Genomic DNA, 19,091 nt, shown 5'->3' with positions numbered 1-19,091 from the left:
AAGTATGAGTAATGAGGCTGTTTAACGTTATGTATAAAGTGACTAAATTGTAACGCTAGCACACCTTTATTCGCGGGGTAACCTTTATCCGTAGTATTTAACACCAGGGTACTTCGGAAAATCAAGTCGACGGACGGTGGTCTCAAACTGCATTATAATGAAAAAAAAAGTGCATTTTAAGACCACCGTCCGTCGATGTGATATCGCTAAATATCCTGTTTTTAGGTACAACGGATATAGGTTACCCTGCGAATAAAGGTGAACTAGCGTTATGTCTCCTATTTCTTCTCTATGATATTGTTGATTGTTAAGTATGAAACCATTCCAGCTTTTATGTTCGGTTTTGGAGCGTTTTTATCTCTATGTTTGGTGTGACAGCTAGAAGAACAACTGTTATTTCAAAACCATTTATGTATATCTACAAAGTCAGAGTCACAACATTCAATACTGTTGAAGAAGACCCCATGTAGACAACCAGGCTTCACTGCGGCCCCATAAGCGTAAAAGTATTGCTGTATATTTTCAGAGTGTTGTCTGAAGTTGACAACGACGTCTTCATTCAATACAGTTGATTTGGTGCCCATGCTGGCTGAGATGGTTGATGTTTAAGGGTTGGTATGGCAGAGATTCCCTCAGATACATTGTTGTCGGCAATGTTGGAATCCCTGGTCACAGCTAGAGAGACAGACACTTGTGGAAAAGTCTTCTTTGATCAGAGACCACAGCAGTCTATTTCAGAATCTGTGTTTCTTTGACATTTAAAAACAACCAGGGCTGTCTCCAGCTTTTAAATGTTTTCCGTCCTGCTCATTGTTTTGGAGCCCATGTTGTTAATTTTCCTAAAAATTTTTAAAAATTAATGTGTCATTTTTAGCCTATGATTATATAATACAGCTGGGTGGAAATATTTAGAGTGTAAGGAAAAGTGCAACATATATGTATATATATATATATATAGTCTCTGAAACTGTGAAAACAAGGGACAGACTCTGTGTTTTTTGGGGGGTCTATTTGTTTTTGTTTGGTAGAAAATTGAAAAGTAATTGGTGTAAGGCTTCATAATACATCAATTATTGACAACTGTTACCATGGCTACAGGGCATTAATACTTACAAGCCAAGTCATACATTTTTAGGTCAATCCTATTTGAAGTCCTAAATGAAAGAGACAGTATGTATTCCTGCTGGAAAAGTTGAACAATAGTTACTGTCTGTAGTGTATTCCTGTCATGGCTGAACTTGAATTTGTTGAAACAAGACCCTCTAACCCGCTAATCCCCTGCCCTAATTGCAAATCACCCACCAGACATCAGAAGGGCCAGTTTTACCACAATTACCCCTTATCTTTAACGCCCCATAGCAACCAATTGTCTGTGTTTATTTGGACAAAGTTAAGACCATGTTGACACAACTGAGACCTGTCAGTCAGCCAAGCTCCCCTACTTCCCCCAGCCCCTCCCTGATGAGCTGCCAGCTGGGTTGGCTAATTGATGGCAGCAGGTGGAGGGACACCTAATCTGGCGGCTATTTTGGCGGAACCCCTGGGGTCTTGCCCTGCCAGGTAGATTTGTGGGAGCACGTCACCGGAACGTACTGCGCCTGCGCGAACCCTGGTGTTTTGGGGCTTGGTTTGGTCAACGTTGCATTGAAATCCCGCTTGTTGCACAGTATATGTTAGAGACATGGTTTCATGTAAAACGTACACGGGATTTTACGCTTATATACGCACGTACTTTCTTAAATGCGGCCCTTTAGTAAACCGGGGGTTTCGCAAGGTTTAGCATGTCTATACTTTTCGCGCAGGCGCAGTACGTTCCGGTGACGTGCTATTTGTGGGTGAACATGCCAGTCCCTGCATCAAGGCTGTTAGGGGGATTTAGAGCTCAGATGATTTGTGCTGTTGGCATTCTTTGTGTCATGTGACACTGCCAGGCTGTTTCAGGTATTCTGCTGTTTGTCATCACTTTAATTTGTGGCGTAGAGATATTATTTTGCATTATCATCATCGTTGTTTTTGAACTCGTTTTATTTAGCTTTCACAAAATATTCTACAAGGAAAGAAATCCATGGCACACGTATGAAATTAGTACCACACTTGCTAGCCTGATCATTTAATCTCGCTTCATAGCAGCTCGCCCAACATCCGCCGGCCTAGGGGAGGGGCCAGTTTATATAAAACAGCCCGGACAGCAGAGTTTGTGTTACACTTTTGTTTGACTACGTCCCTCCCTCCTGGCATGGAAATTTGCCAGTTGGGATGGAAAAAGATATCACCAGGTCTCTCAAAAAAATCAGAACTTCACGAGATGATATTGCTGAAAATGTATGATTGTGAGAGATTTAACAAGGAATATCAATGGTTGCCAAACAATGAGTAGGTTTCTTTTGGTGATGGAGATGTACCAGTGTTCAAGACTTGATTCTGCCCAAGGGTAGGCAGTCTGTCTGTGGTTTGTTATAACAGATATCCTATAGGGTGCACATGTCTTCAATTGGCCCTGCAATATTGGATGGGTGATGTGCACCAGCCAATGGAAACATTAAGGGGCAGGGGGGCTGAAGTACCATCCTCAGTAGTGACCGCTGGCTCACTACTTTCGCTTGCTAAAAACTCGGTGGAGGAAGAGGTAAGCTTGGGTCAGACAAAATAACAAAATATAACAATGATACAATTATCTGTCAAATAAGTATTTATTTTGTTATACTTCAAATTTTATTTTTATCTCTTTTCGTTGTTATTCACCAATTAACCCACCAACACTGTTAAAAACATAGCAGTTATCCACAGCAGATAGAGATATGTAATCATGGAGGAGGGGAGGGGGAATTGTGACAAATTGTGCAGATGATCGATCCCTTCCTCTTCCCCTCCCCCCAAAGATTCATCTATTTTTGAAACTGATCCTATCCATATATATATATAACTTCAACAAGCAATTCAAGACCCCATATGTGTGTCACAATCAGGCACGTGAAACGTAGACCTAAGGGGTCTTGTTAAAGTCAGGAAAATATTTTTGTATTTTCACGTACACGCTGTCACAAGCAAACAAGTTTGTTTAGACGTTTAGTGGGTTCTATGTTAGAGGAAATATTATTGTCTACCCAAGCATACTTCGCGGAGGCACCCTCCGAGCTTCACCCCTGGTGGTCGCACATGCCTCGCATTTCAGAACAGTTATGGCAGCGCGGGTCGCCAGCTATGCCGTTATGGCGTTGAATATCGTGTTAGCCCCGCAAAAACAACCACTCGTATATTAAAGGGTGGTCATGTTGAATTTGGAAAGTCATTTGACTTGTTTCAAGGGTAAAAAAGCTTTAATCACTACGTAACATTATATGATAGATGACATTTCATTGCCTCCACCAAAGCCATTTTCAGATTGACGACAGTACCTTTAGCCATGTTCATTTTCTTTATCAAACTACATACATCTAGTACACAATAACCTCCCCTCTTACAGCTTTTTTCCCAATCTTAAGTGACACCAAGAAACATATTAGTCTATAGCATGCCCGTAGCCAGGGGGGGTTCGGGGGGTTCGGAAGAACCCCCCCACTCGCTCAAAAGGTCCGCTTTTTCAGGATCGAAGGTCCACTTTTTCATGTCCAAGATTTTTTTTTCAAAGGCATGACTGATTTGCATTTTTCCTTGATAGACATTTCAGCCAATCGTAGTAAGTCTATCAGCAAAATTTGCCCCAGAAAGTGCAGGAAATGGCTTTTCAGAGGGTCCAGATTTCAAAATTTCCCCGGACATGGTGAAAATATGTCGAGGGAGTTGGCCTCAAAGCCTTGTCCTTTAATAGAAATTCCATTAAACTTTGCAAGCGATTTTTGACGGTCAAAATGCAGGAAATGGCGTTTCAGAGGGTCAAAATTTCATTTTTTCCGAGGGAGCATGCCCCCGGACCCCCCTAGGTACCTCACGCCTTCGGCGTGAGTCTCGCGCCTGCGGCGCTCGATGGTCCCACAATTACTAAAAAGAACCCCCCCAACCGAAATCCTGGCTACGGGCATGTATAGTACATTTGTAGTTTAAGCCTTACAAAAGGGCACCCCATTAGAATAGCTCCTGTGAGTGTGAGGCTATACCAATTCATTTTCATGTTTCTCATCATTTCTATTTTAGCAAAAATCAGAAAACAAAAAACAGTAAGGCTGGAAATGGAAACACCGGCCTTCATTGATCATGATCTAAAACTTTCTTCTCAGAGTCTGTTTCATGTTGATCTCACACTTACAAGGATTTGTTCTTTTTGTAGGACTGATGAATTAAATAAGTGTGGCCTACAGATTAGTATTCAAATTTTCCAAATAGATATCAAGGAAAACAGAAAGCACAGTACATGTTGAAGTGTCAAGCTCCTAATAGTGTAACCGAGTTTTCTGCCAAACTCAAGAATTTGTAAAAACAGTGAAAGTGTCATTCTCGCTGCCCGTCACCACCAGCCACCCTTCCGTCGTCATGGCAACTGCGTGCGGGTTCTTGATCTCCGTGGTGACATGTCGGAGGAACCTTCCCGCCTTGTCGAACAGCTCCACGCGATGGTTCCAGCTGTCCGCCACGATGATGTTTCCAGCGCTGTCGGGGAGATCATTTACATGTAGAAACAATCATGATCGCAATCATTCACAGCAAAAAGTCAACAACACAATTTAGATGAATGGAATACTAGAAAATGAGAAGCAGTTGATGGCTGTCCTTGTCTTTAGTTTATCATTTTTCCATTTAATGATTATCAAAAAAAAAAAAATTTCACGGGTCTTAGTGGCAAGTGTGCAGATGTTGACACACTGGCAGCATCAAATCCATTAGGTGTTTTGGGCACCTTTAGACAGATTAGCCGTGAGGCTCGGTGGGCGTCACTCCACCGTCATGGGGTCAGGGGCATGGCGAGTATCGAACTCAGCACCTACTGATTCTGATTCCAACTTTTATTAATGTTTGTAAAATTGAAAATTCATTGTATGAAACATTAACTAGCTAAACTTTAATTTAGAACTTTTGACATCCATGGAAAGAAAAAGCGGAAAAGCCTTAAGAACCCTCTGCCTAAAAACAGTATTAAGGTACCGGGGGCGGCTGATTTAAATTCTATATTTGTTAAAAAAGTTATTTATATTGTGGCGCTTATATGTGTAGCATATATTTCCAACCCCGGAACGTTTGCAATTAATTAGTTATGAATACGCGAAAATGTTTATCCTTGGGCTCTCAAGCAGCTACCTTTAAGTTAGCAGAGTGAAGGTTGAGAGACGGTTTGTCTTACCCATCAGTGCAGATCCCGCGAGGCTGCTTCAGCTGACCTTCGACATCCCCCTCCCCTCCGAACTTGAACAGGAACCTGGGAAACGAAGGTTGTATAAGAAACTTCAAAAGACGCTTAAAAATACAAGAAATCTGTTAAGTTTTTTTTCTTTTAATGTCAAACTTTGCTTAGGGGGGAAAATTTTGATTCTTGTTTATTATAATTTCATCAGTTGACTTTTCAATGCATCTTGTTGGAACAGCAAGATCCCTTTTCTCTACAACTTGTATGAAAAGAGACCTAATATAAAGTAGCTTGTTCTTGTATAGTTTGTATAACACAAACTCTGCTGTCCAGGGCTGTAACTGGCCCCTCCCCAGTTACAGCGGATGTTGGGCGGCTGCTATAAGCGAGATTTAAATTTTAATCAGGCTACTTCTTGTACAAAGGAAAAAATGAGTTCAGACCTGCCATCCTCGGCGTACACGTAGACGCAGTGGTTGTGGAAATCCGAGACGAGGATGTTTCCATCGTTTTGATCCACCGCGACGTACCACGGACTCATCATGCCCTGGTCCGCCCCGACCGTTCTCACCAACGTCCCGTTGAGCGCGTACACCTGTTAGGGTACAAATACATACAGGGCTCGAGATACTGGAGGCTTTACAGTTATTATCTCGATTAAAGTACGCACCCCCAATTTGGGCTAAGTCACAGACAAGTCTGTGGAAACTCTTGTTTATAATATGTGTCGTTTTGGTCCTAAAGTTTTAGGTTTGGTGAACCAGTGCTTGCTTACTTTGCTTGTAGTAGTCCACCTATTCCCCAAAATAAATGTTGAGTTCTGAGGTATTACGTAATAACTAGATACTTGAATCAAGCTAAATCAAGATGAACTACAAAGTACTCAGAATTTAGCGACAAATGGACAAACAGTAATACTCTCAAAAGTGTTGAATTTCAAGCTTTTAATCAGAATTTTAACCTTAATTGCTCTTGTGTCAACCTGTAATCATAAGCGTACTAATAGGCCGCCTGAAACTTAAAAAAAAACTCTTTACCTAAGGAGGCTGTGAGACGTCTTCTGACCACTGACCTGTACTTCTGCTCTTACGTCTTGAGGAAGCGCCCGGCCGTCTTGCTGTGGTGGTGCCTCCGTGCAGTGTGTAACGAGGACATGGTTCCTCCTGGTATCCACGGCGAGACCTCGCTTACGCCGGGTGAAGGGGAGATCGATCGCACTCAGCACCTGATGTGGGATTATGCTGTGGTTACTGTTACGGTAGTACATTGTTAATAATTATCAAATATAATCTGAACTTAACCTGACTACCGTATTTTAGGGTTAGGGTTAGAACCATTTCCTGTCGGATCACAGAATCGTGATGGTGACGCCGCTACCCTACCCCACATATCGTGTCTGTGCTATCTGTGAGTAGACAGGAAATGGAGTTCTCTTCGGAACTTGTGGATCTAAAGGGAAAGGCACGCTAGAACATTTGGGTGTCAGAACATAGGAGTGTCGGAGCATAGGGCTGTCCCCTGACCTTCAGTTTGAAATCATGATCCACCAAAAATGAATAACACAAACAAACAAAGACGCACCCTGCCTTGTTTGTTGTACTGCACGAGTGACGAGGACACGGCTGCAGTACCGCCGGCCACCCACAGGTGTCCCTGCCGATCCACGGCCACGTTCTCCGGCTCCATCTTCAGCCCCTGCAGAACGGTGGTGGGAAACCCGCCCACGAAGGTCCCCTGCAGAGTGAAGACCAGCACGCGCTTGTTCCACAGGTCCTCCACATACAGCTCCCCTCCCCACACCGCCAGCCCGAATGGGCCAGTCTTGAACTTCTCGTAACCCGACCCCTCCCAGTTGAAGGTCACCCTCTCCGCGCTGTACTGGCCGTGGACTTGGAATGTTCCAACCACGAGACCTTGGCTCAGCTCTTGACCCTGATCTTGTGTTTGATGCTGGTCTTGTGTTTGAGAAATTTGACCTTGAACATGTGCATGGCCTTGACCCATCACTTCAAGACCTTGGGTCATCACTTGACCTGTGGCCACCACGTGACCTTTGGTCACCACGTGACCTTGGGTCACCACATGACCTTGGGTCATCACCTGACCTTGGGTCACCACTTGACCTTGGGTCACCACTTGACCTTGAACGTGTGCATAAATTTGCATCTGCTCATGCCCATGTACTTGGAGTTGGCCCATAGCTTGACCCTGATGCTGTACTTGCCCCTGCTCCTGACCTTGACCTTGCAGGTGACCTGTAGGTTTGGGAGAGTTGTCAGATGCTGCAGGCACTGCCGAGACTGCTGCGGAATTTTCAAACGGAATAGATGGGATGGAGACGTGGCCTAGACTCGGTTCCACGTCTTCCGAAGGATGGAACGAGGCAATCTGCATCTGTACCGGAGTTAGAGCGCCGGTTCCACTGTACTTCTCCACAGCAAGGGTCCAGCTGGTCTCCTGGCCGAGAAACTTCACCACGCCATCTGACATCTCCTGTTCCGCACGATCGCAGGCGGAGAACAGCTCTCTCACCTGTGATATGTGTGTATAGTTATTAGTATTATGGTTATATCTGAATCTTCTGTGACATGGTTATTAGATTATCTGACATGTTCATTGTTCAACTTATTGTTAGTCTGGATCCCTTGCTTACTTTGTTATTTTTTGTTGAAAAACTCAATGAAACAACAAAAAGCAGGACATAAGAGTTTTCTTTTTACACAGTTTTTCTCCCCTTCTGACGTTTCGATGCCTGTCAGACATCTTCCTCAGGGGTTCTAACTGGAGTTCTGCTTCTCGCCGCTACATATAGATAATGTAGGTGGCACTTTTGCGCTTTATGAAATTATTTCCGGAACAAAAACACAAGTCACTCACCTCAGCCAGGACGCTGTCTCGCTGGGACATGACGGCGGCCATGTTCTGAAGGTGGTTGTGTTCGATTTCGGACTTCATCTGCTCCTTCGCTTTTGTGATCTTCTGGAGAATCGTGTCGTAGACACCATCAATGCTGGTGTTCGCCTGGTGGCATTGTTCGTGTATCGTTTTCTCCCCGTGGCGCAGGGTGCGAAGTAGCGTGAAGCGTGCATCGAGAAGTTCCCGGGTTGTCGTGACAACGGCTTTGACGGTCGCCGTGCGCTCCTGCGCAGCTTTCTTCAGCGTGGTGGTGACGTGGCCATCGTGAGCGTCCTCCAGACACTCGAGACAGATTGGGACCTGAAATGACAATTTCTTTATTAGCCTGGTATCCAGCCAGAATATAGCTCCTGAGTCTCTCCTCTTCGTAATTGCGAAGACAAGAGAAGAGACTCGGGAGCTATATTATGGCTGGATACTAGGCTTTTTTCTTTTTGTAGCACACTGCTTTCTTCCAACACAAACTTCTTTATTATCAACCTTCTTATTTACATGAGCCAACGTTTCATTGATCTGCACGTAATGACTGGCTTATTTATCTATTCAGTTTTACCACATTTGTGGAAGCATTGACATAACAGGACTGGTGACTATCACCTATTCAAGACGTCAACCTGCATGGAAACAGACTAACGTTTGATCCACTCAAACCGGGAAGGACCCCTAAACCTTCTTAAATGTGCCAGGTTCTTAAACGTGCTTGAGGTTTTGCTGTACCTCCATTTAACGTCCTATCCGAGGGACCAGGCCCTATCCAAAGCTCTATACTCATAGTATTACAGAAATCTTTATTGACACGACAAAAGTACAGTGACTTTCGTATGGTCTAAAACAACTACTTACACTTACAGTAGAAGGAAAGACTGAGACATACAGTAGAAGCCGCTTAGTCCCACGGCCTAATGCCAGTGAATTTCATGCAATTATCCAGCTGCTGCAATAATGCGAAGTTATATAGCTGGACCGCACCGGTTGAGGATTTCGGGATTCCGTGCTGTTAACAGAAGTGACTGACAGGTGTTAAATCGTTGTACAATGAACTGGCCTCTACTGTATATGGATTTCTACAGGAATGAATTACATACTTCTAGTATGTAGAGAGATATCATCACAAGAGACAGTGTCAAGTAACTTGTTAAGAATGTACAACAGTTACTGTACCTTGCATGGCTTGCAGAACAGCCTAAGCTCCTCCGAAGGATGGAAGCTACACTTGATCCCTGACTGACCCTTCGTCTCCTGAACCGTTGGCGGCTTTTGCTGCTGGTTTCGGACATGTTGGCACAGACTCGCGACCAGGTTGTTGTCTGGCAGGTTGGCGACCCCCTGGGGTGGGACGCTCACCTCGCGCTGACACTCTGGGCAGGGGAAGGTCCCCCCACCCCCCACGTGGTGCTTTAGACAGTCCTGACAGAAGGTGTGCTGACAGGGCAGTACCTGGAACACAATGAAAACAAAACAGCAGGTTGAAGTCACTCTACGACAGAGAAATCATGATGTATAAAATGACTCCTAATATTTGATTCCAGCTATCAAAAGAAAGAAAAAAAGATATACTTACAGATAGTAAGGTCATGCAAGTTCCAGTTTGAGAGTAATAATATTTATAATTATAAACTAATAAACAATCCAGGATTGAGTTGTTCCCTTATAAAGGCTAAGAATGGATCATGTTGCCACGAACTATAGTAGAGGAATCCTTGCGATAGCTAGCGCTAATATGTTACACCAAAAGGTGGTTAGACCAGCTATACAGATACAGATACAGATACAGAAGCAGGTGTATTAGTCGCCAAAGGCCATAGTTACACTGGCTATACATGTACAGATACGTACACAGATAAGATACAGATACCTTTGGCTGTGTGAAAAGATTCTTGCACATTCCACACGTCAGCTCTTCTTTAATCTGCTCTCCGAGACTGGACAATGCTGCCGCCATAGCTATCACCTCCTGCTAACCGGACTAACCTATCAGGGGTTAATAGGTCAGTTAATGAAAGGGAAATTTTCCCTTAAGGGCGCAACGATCTGCCCGACTAACTCTAAGCAGTCTGAGCACAATTCGAGTCACACCCACATAATATGGTATTTTGTACCTATTGCCACAGGGCTGTCGCTACATTGTAGCTTTAAAAGTTTGTCCATCCCAATCATTGTATGAGATTATGTTTGTTAACTTTTGATGCTAAATGTATCATTTTAAGCTTACAAAAATTATACATTTCTTCAATTTCATGTGTACAGAAGTTTGTTGTCTTTGGACAGATGGGGAGAAATTGTCTGTACCAACAAGCAGAACAGAGGGCCATGTCCTGAAGACATCAGTGTATTGCCTTTTATTTTAAAAGTGCTCTTGTTTCAACATTCCCAGATAATTTACAGCTAGTACAATACTGCACAACTCGCCACAGCCTATAATTTAAGGACAGTGTCCTGTTTGTTGAATTGTGAACTGATAGTTTTGGGCTACCAGCATGCCCCCAGGCAAACCTTCACACTTCTGTAGTACTTTCTAGAAATGTCAGGTGGTTCTTATAGCGTGCCTTAGGCAGGCCTGGTACTTCTGAATACCTGTTGTGAAAGGAGGTCTTTGTTATAAGATGTTTGGAAGGGAGCAGTGACGTAGTGGCATTCTTGAAGACATTCCGTCAGAATAACTTCGTCAGAAAAGGACAAGCTTACTTTGCGAAGACAGCAGACAGGTTGTTGAAAGCAGAAAAATAATTTTGTTTACACTGTATAATATTATAAGAAAACTGTCGGGATGAGATGGGGAAATTTGTCACTTATTTTGTCAGCTCGGAGATTGAGTTAGTATCATCATCCTAGTATGTTGTCACCCAAAACTAAGACATTCTGAGGGTGACCCTCATCAGATGTTAATGGACTGCCAAGAAGGTTACCTGGTTATGTTTTTGGTAGCGTGTGTGTGTGTTTGTTTGTATGTTACATTTTGTATGGAGGAGAGCATCAATCGAGGAGTCGTTTCCATCAAACCAGTCCCTGTTCTTTCTGGATGAGTTCCCTACTACCTCTGCAGCTGTTTCCTGGAGAACGGTTTTCAACTGCTGCCACTGGTTTTCAGGGTCCTCCGTCTGCCATTTATCCTCGTCTCTGTTCAGACGCTCACTCAACTTGTCCTGGAATTTCTCCTTCAGACCGTGCAACCTGTCTACTTGCAATCTTTTCATCTGTGGGCCTTTTCTCTTCACTGGTGGCTTGATGGAAAACCGGAGTCTGGCTCTTACCATTCTGTGATCTGTGTAGCAGTCAGCACTGGGCATGACACGTGTGTGTAGTACATCTGCTATGTCCCTCTGTCGCACCAGGATGTAGTCCAACAAGTGCCAATGTTTTGACCGTGGGTGTCTCCACGTCGTCTTAAAGCGGGCTTTCTGTTGAAACAAGGTGTTGGTGATGCTCAGTCCCCTTTCTGCACAGAGCTCTAGAAGCAGCCTCCCGTTGTCGTTGCAGTTTCCGACCCCGTGTCGTCCAAGGGCTCCTGGCCATACCTCGTGGTCCCTGCCCACTCTAGCGTTAAAGTCACCCAAAACCAGTATCTTATCTGCTTCGTTCACATTTGCCAGGAGAGATCTCAGCTCCGTGTAAAATGTTTCTTTGGTAGCAGGGTCTGCCTGGAGAGTAGGGGCATAGACGCTGATGAGTGTAACGGACTGGTTGCCCTGCAGTGGAAACCAGACCTACAATTCTCCTTGAAAGGCTCACTGGACTGTTTGCCACATGCTGGGAAAGAGGTGTCGTGCCACAAGACCTGCGCGATGCTGTTATTGTCTCCTTATACAAAAACAAAGGGGAGAAATCGGACTGTTCTAACTACAGGGGAGTTACACTGCTGTCAATAGCAGGGAAGATACTGGCAAGAGTTGTACTGGATAGACTTATTCCGACCATTGCTGAGGAAAACTTGCCGGAGAGTCAGTGTGGCTTTAGAGCCAATCGTGGAACGGCAGACATGATCTTTGTAATGCGCCAGATCCAGGAGAAATGCAGGGAGCAAAACATGGGGCTATACGCGGTATTCGTTGACTTGACAAAAGCCTTCGATACGGTGAGCAGAGACGGGCTTTGGAAGATCTTATCGAGGCTTGGATGTCCGCCCAAGCTCCTCACGATCCTGCAACAGCTGCATGAAGGTCAGATGGGTCAAGTGAAGCACAGTGGAGACCTGTCGGACCCGTTCCCAATCGCTAACGGAGTCAAGCAAGGATGCGTCCTTGCCCCAACTCTCTTTGCCATCTTCTTTAGTATGATGCTAAGAGAGGCCAAAGAGGACATCACAGATGGGATCTATGTCAGGTTTAGAACTGATGGAAGTGTCTTCAATCTCAAGAGACTTCTAGCCCGCACGAAGACATTGGAAGAGCTGATTCTGGACTTGCTGTTTGCAGATGATTGCGCACTTCTGGCTCACACAGAGGAAGCCCTACAATCAGTCGTCAACCACTTCGCAGCAGCATGTAAGGCTTTTGGTCTCACCATCAGCCTCAGGAAAACGGAGGTGATGTACCAGAAGCCACCACGCGGATCCTACACCCCTCCACATATATGTATCGATGGACAGTCCCTGAACGTAGCAGAGCACTTCACATACCTGGGAAGCGTCATCTCCAATGATGCTACAGTGAGCAAGGATGTGGACAGTCGTCTTGGCAAAGCCAGCAGCTCGTTCGGACGTCTTCAGAAGCGTGTCTGGAAGAACCACTCACTACAACTGTCAACAAAGATCCAGGTGTACAAAGCAGTAGTCGTAACCACACTCCTGTACGGCGCAGAGGCCTGGGTCTTGTACCGGAAGCAGGTGAAACTTCTGGAACGCTTCCACCAGCGTTGCCTGCGGTGCATCATGGGCATTACGTGGAAAGACTATGTAACGAACAACAAAGTCTTAGGGAGAGCTAATCTTCCAAGCGTAGAGACAATGCTGATGGCAAAGCAGCTACGCTGGGCTGGCCATCTGTCACGAATGGAGGACTCCAGAATGCCCAAAGCTGTCTTCTACGGAGAGCTGTGTCAGGGCAAGCGTGACAGAGGAGCGCCCAGGAAACGCTATAAGGACCAACTGAAACACCAACTCAGCTCAGCAGACATTCCAGTCAGGAAATGGGAAAGTATTGCAAAAGACAGAAAAGCCTGGAAAGCTGCATGCAAGAGAGGAGCTGAAAGCTACGAGGCAGCTCGAAGAGAGAGAGCAGAGGAGAGGAGAAGACGAAGGAAAGCTGTGGCCGACCAGCCTCCATCTGCACAGGGCTTCATTTGCCCATCCTGCACCAGGAGGTGCGGATCGAGGATTGGACTACATAGCCACATGAGAGCGTGCAGGGGAGACCGAGGACTACCTTCCCAATGATCTTCGGACACGAAGAAGCAGCCATCATCACATTTTGTATGGTCTGGATGGACAACATAAGTCAAGAATTGTATTCTTTTTGATATTTCATATGTGAGTCTTGATGAAACCTTGAAATGATTAGGTTTTGGGCCCCCTAGCCCCTTGTTAAGGAACTGGAAGGGAACTTCCCTTTTTGATATCTTGAGTTATGGTTCACAACTGTTACTAAAGGCAGACTTGTCCGACTACTCTTTCTACATGTAACCCAAACAATAACTGTCACATCAGGAGACTGTCCATACCACATCCTCCTGCAGTTGCTGGGCAACCGCATCATCACATACACATTCTTTAAATGTCTTCATGTTGGCTGTCAGTCATGATGCTGTCTCCATGGCAACTGTGCATGACAGGCATCACTATGGTCCTGTCAGTCCTCCTGGTTGCTAGGGAACCGCATCATGTAGTAAACATGCTTCAGATGTCTTAATGTCAGGGATGTCTCCAGCTTTAAATTTGTTTCCATGCACTTAAAATTATTGTTTGGGAGCCCATTTTGTCATTTTGAACCTAGAAAAATACATGTTCATCAGTTTCAAGTCACGAAGCTCAGATATTTTCAATGTGTCTGTCCCAACAAATTTCCGTCCAATGTGGATGGGCTGAACTTTTGTCCGTCCCAACAAATTTCCGTCCCATGGCAGGACAGAGGGATGGGCACTGGAGACAACCCTGCTTCATGTTGACTGTCAGTCATAATACCATCACCATGGCAACCCTGCATGACAGGGATCGCTACAATCCATCCTCCTCATGGTTGCTAAGCAACCACATCACCTCGAATTCCACCCTAGTTTATCCCATCATCACCTCCCTGACCCCGCCCTGGCTCGTCTTTCATCCGGATGTGGTCCTCTCCATCCCGGACCTGTCACCCTGGTCGTCATCTTGTTGCCTAGTAACAGCATCTTCTGGGGACATGGAAGCACCCCTGTGTGAGATCTGGGTTGCCGACCTCGTATTTGTGATATTTGGCCTATAACACCAGAAATAACCTGTGGGATTAGCCTATGGCACATCCCAAAAACAGTGATCTACAATCTATGTACAATGTCACGTAGGGGAGGGTCATTTCTAACCTGTAGGGTTATCTAAGGGCACGTCCAGACCACAGTGATCTACAAAATTTAATGCAAATGTCATTTTCATTTTTAACGTGAGGTTTGTTATCCATGGTCACCTTATTAGGAGGCATTGATAGCTAGAGCCTTGGAACCCTCTCCTTCCAACGCATTTTACTTCCCAATCGAAGTCAGGTACACATTTTTACAACTGGGCAGAATTGGGAAAACTCAAACCCATGACCTCTGTAGCCTGGGTACCATCCGGGTAGTAGTTCGCTCCTATGTTCGTCTCTGCTATCCGTCTGGAGACCTGCACATTCAAACCGTTAGGTGCTACCGCAGTTAAAGAGTGAATCAAGGAAAAGGTTCTAGAATGCTCGTTCGATGACAACAGGCCTCCCACGAGCAGACAGAGAGCTTGTCCGTTGTTGGAATGCCTGTTCGGATGATCGCTTGAACCCATTCCATAATTTGCTCGTATGTGGGGACCAATCAGCGCCTGCGTCCAAAATTTGGACGATTCCAGACGTTAAGATGGTCCGCGTTCCCAGACGGAAACACAGAGAAGCAACTGTATATAGTGTATAATGAATGTCAGGGCTAGAAGCGACTGTATATAGTATATAATGAACACCGGAGCGAACTACTTTCCGGATGGTACCCAGGCTATGACCTCTGGGCTGACACCCCAAATTCAACACCACTGTGTGTTACTGCGGTGTTCTTTAAACGCCTTTCTTTCAGGACTTACGTACCAGTGACATTTTTTCTTCGCTTATACAGCTGGTGGCCAAACTTACCTGTGATTTTTTTATCTCCCTTACAGAACCCTGAGCTGGTGGCCAGACTGGAGCGGCTGAAGAGAGAGCAGGAGAATCGGCAGTATGCACAGATGACACGCGACATGGGCAAGGTCTGTCTGTCTGTTTGTTTGTTTGCTTGTTTGTTAGGTCCCAGTGATGCCTAGCTATTGAATCATAGCTTGGGATGTTGGTTGCTGTAACAGTAAGTGAGTATTACTGTAATTCACTTTGTCTTCTCGGTACCAAACTTTCACGGTCTGAGAAAATTAAACATGTTCTCGGAACTAAATCTTCACGGTGGCAGCAGGTGCACATGAAAAAGTATCTTATATTTTTTGTTATCAGTAATGATAAGTTCACGTTATAGTCGTCACCGTGAAAACCGTGAACATAAAAGTACAGTGAAAAAATCAGGAATTACAGTATTGGGGCACAGCATTTTATTTCATAAATTCTCAGGAGGCAGACATTTTAAGTAAAAATTCAGCAAGAGGCTAAAACAAAAACAGTGTGTACCAAGTAAATTGAGTGTACCAAGGTACAGACTTTCCTGTCAGATTCAGATCTTTCTTTATTCATGTTGATTTTTTATGGCACCATAAGCTGATTGGCAGAAGCTGAATCAGATATGATTGTGTTGCACTTCACAGAAACCTGGACAGGGGGCGCTGTCAGACTTTGGTTCTGAAGGTGAGAGTACATGACTCTGTAGTATCCAGCAAATCATATATAATACTGTTACGAAACAAGTATCAAATTGCTATGAACTTTGAGTTTAACTGAATATCAGTCCAAAAACAATAATTTACATTGGAACATTTTCTCAGTTGAAGTTTGTTGGAAGTTTATGAAATTTATGTTCTGTGTTTTGTATTTTCTCTGTTCGTGTAAAGAAGATGGTGATGACGATAATGTGTCACGTACGTTATATCTCAATTGTTTCTGTTCAATCTGTCATTTCCTTCTCTGTTTTATTAACACTACGCTTTTTCCAATTATCAATTTTTTGTGCTTAACTCTGGTCAATGCTATCTTCTCCATTCCCACACTTTTAATGTGTGAAAGTACATATTCTTGTGACATTCACACTAAATCAGTGTGTTCTTGCTACAAATTTACGCTGTCTGTGTTTTTGTTTCGCATTTGCTGTTTTTTTGTTTTCCCTACAAATGTCACCATCTTCCCTTGTACATTAAGCTTTCCCTGCAAATTTTTGTTCTGTTTGTCCCATGTTCACATTGGTTATTTTTCACACTAAGGATATACATGTATAATGTCTTCCACTTTTCATGTATACCTTCACAGTATAGTGTCTACACTGCAGTACTGTGTCTTTCACTCCTTGTATTTTAACACGCTTTCCTGTGTTCACACCAGGGGTCTCGCCAGCGTCCGTTTTTCCGTCAATTGACGGAAATTTGCTGCGTCTGACGGAAAATTTTTAAAACCAATCCGTCAACCTTGACGGACAAAAATCCTTGGTGGAAGCTACAGGCGGCTTGGGGACGCCGTCCACGGCCGTAAAAGCCACACACTGTTTGTCTTGCTATTGTTATGATTGTTGACAATGTGTGTCGGCGCCCTTTCGCATACGATAATCTCATTAAAACCCGTTTTTCAAGGTCTCAGTTCAGTCCTTCTAATCAATTTTCGCGGTTTTCGCGACGATTGTAATTGGCTGACGGAAAAAAATTTCGAGCTGGCTAAAGCCCTGGTTCACACTGTCTTCCAGTTGCACATATACCTTCACACTGATTTTCTATCTAAGTCTTGTTAAACATTCCGCCTAACCCCCTCCTATAGTATTGCCGCCGCCCTAGGAGGTCATTAATCCCAGCCAGCGAGAGATTTGTGTAAACACAGGCTATAGTTGCACATTCTCATGCTTTTCTGTGTTTGCAATGTCTTCCACTTGTACATGTACATTCACACTGATTTTCGTTCTTCACCTGTGAGTGATTTAAGTCTTCTTAAAAAATTCCTCCCTCCCTCCCCCCACAGCTAAGGAAGTGAAGGTGTATCTGATGGCTCTGATAAACTTCATGGTGTCCGTAGCAGCGGCTTTCACCTTCGGCTACGTCGGGTCTGAGTACGCTTTCGGGGCCTCCGTCACTCTGGTAAGTACCAAGTTAAACACCGTAACCAAATTTTTATACCCTTTTAGAGGCTACAAAAAGTTCAATATAATGTAGATGCTCATGACGTAAGACATGTAGAATTGAAAGATGTGAAATGATGTTACTTCAGCTAGCAGGTTGCTTTCAAACTTTGTACATGTTTAACTACTTCCCCTCCTCCAGCTATTGTTTGTAGATGTCCCATAATAGTCTATTCAAATTGACCCAGAGGGTTTGCCAGTATTGTGTCATTATTTACAAGTATTTTCAGTTCTTGGTAATACTGTAAATATGTCCAAGATATTTTTTGCTTTGTAAATGTATATTCCGAACATAATTTAAACTTTTTTAATATTTGGATTGTATTTATTCCATAAACTGACTTGAATTCTCTAAAATTTGTATGAACACATATGCACCCATGTTAATTGTTTTTGTTTGTTTGTTTATCTACAGAGAGTGATGACAGGCATCATCCTGGCCACCATGGTCGCCATGGCTGACATCTACTTTATGGCCAAGGTCGTGGAGGAGGAGGTCGAGAAACACGAGAAGCGAAATTGAGACCTACGTGCAACACCCCTCACCAGGAATGGACTGGTCCAGACTACAAGGCGCCACACCCCTCGTCAAGAATGGGATGGTCTGAGCTACATGCACAAGGAAGTACTAGTAATGGCCCAAATAGCAAGGAGAAAACAAAATTGGAATTCACAGGAACTAGAAATGAGTATATAATATATAAGCCTCCACATCTACAAGCTAGTGACTGAGTGAGTGAGTGAGAGTTAATTAGTGAGTGACTGAGTGTAATTAAGTGACAGAGTGAGTGAGAAAGTGAGTGAGTGTGATATTAGTTAGAAAACAAATCTCTGCAAACGTTTACAAGTATACAAAAGTAACCCAAGCCGCTTTATAGACTTGCAAATGGTCAGATGTTCCAGTTAACATTTCCTGTCTTGGTTAGTGACAAGGCAATAGCCTAAGGGCAAAAATGTTTGACTTTAGCTGCAGTTTTCAAACTGGTCCACAGGGGGCACTGCAATATTGTCTCAGTCTTTCAGCACTCGAAAGAATCCTTTAAATGAATTTCTGTCGGACGATGGTGTTTGCCAACACAAAAAGATGTATCAAAACTTGCATAGAATAAACAAGAGGACAAATTAACCAACCAACAATCAGCAGTTAAAGTTTTAAGCCTTTACTAACATTACATGTATAGATGACAAAGTGTTATAGACGCAGTCTATATATGTTATTAATTATCATATACCCAGGCCCCGCGGACCAATCAGAAGTCCCCGTTCCACGTTGGTTATGACGCCGTAACACAAAGATTCAGGCCAGGCAGGTGTGTATCGCTCCTCTGATTGGTCAGAATGAATCGACACCGGTGCTGGTGTCGATTCATTTTGACCAATCAAAAGTAGTAGTCTCTACCAGACTCCGAATCGCTGGAAAATCGTAGAAATGGAACAAATAGAGAGGAATATAACCGGCCAG

General features: G+C 44.1%; 1 protein-coding gene across 3 annotated transcripts in view; it reads left to right on the top strand.

The window, feature by feature from the left end:
* The window catches only part of LOC118425885 (transmembrane protein 199-like), a 37,540-nt gene extending 18,529 nt beyond the window's left edge, over nucleotides 1-19,011 (top strand). Inside the window, exons 3-7 of one of the 3 annotated variants that reach the window (XM_035835020.1) lie at nucleotides 15,495-15,581; nucleotides 16,122-16,161; nucleotides 16,368-16,391; nucleotides 17,473-17,588; nucleotides 18,045-19,011. In XM_035835020.1, the coding sequence (XP_035690913.1) occupies nucleotides 15,495-15,581; nucleotides 16,122-16,161; nucleotides 16,368-16,391; nucleotides 17,473-17,588; nucleotides 18,045-18,152 (375 nt within the window). In that variant the 3' untranslated portion in view covers nucleotides 18,153-19,011. Of the gene's footprint in view, nucleotides 1-15,494; nucleotides 15,582-16,121; nucleotides 16,162-16,364; nucleotides 16,392-17,472; nucleotides 17,589-18,044 lie in introns of all 3 variants that reach the window. The other 2 variants (XM_035835019.1, XM_035835021.1) reach the window with 2 other exon arrangements.
* Nucleotides 19,012-19,091: the final 80 nt, after the last annotated feature.

Source organism: Branchiostoma floridae, chromosome 11, assembly GCF_000003815.2.
Source record: "Branchiostoma floridae strain S238N-H82 chromosome 11, Bfl_VNyyK, whole genome shotgun sequence".
Classification (NCBI taxonomy): domain Eukaryota; kingdom Metazoa; phylum Chordata; class Leptocardii; order Amphioxiformes; family Branchiostomatidae; genus Branchiostoma; species Branchiostoma floridae.
Note: the sequence above shows the minus strand (reverse complement) of the source record. Positions and strands in the feature narration are given on the sequence as shown.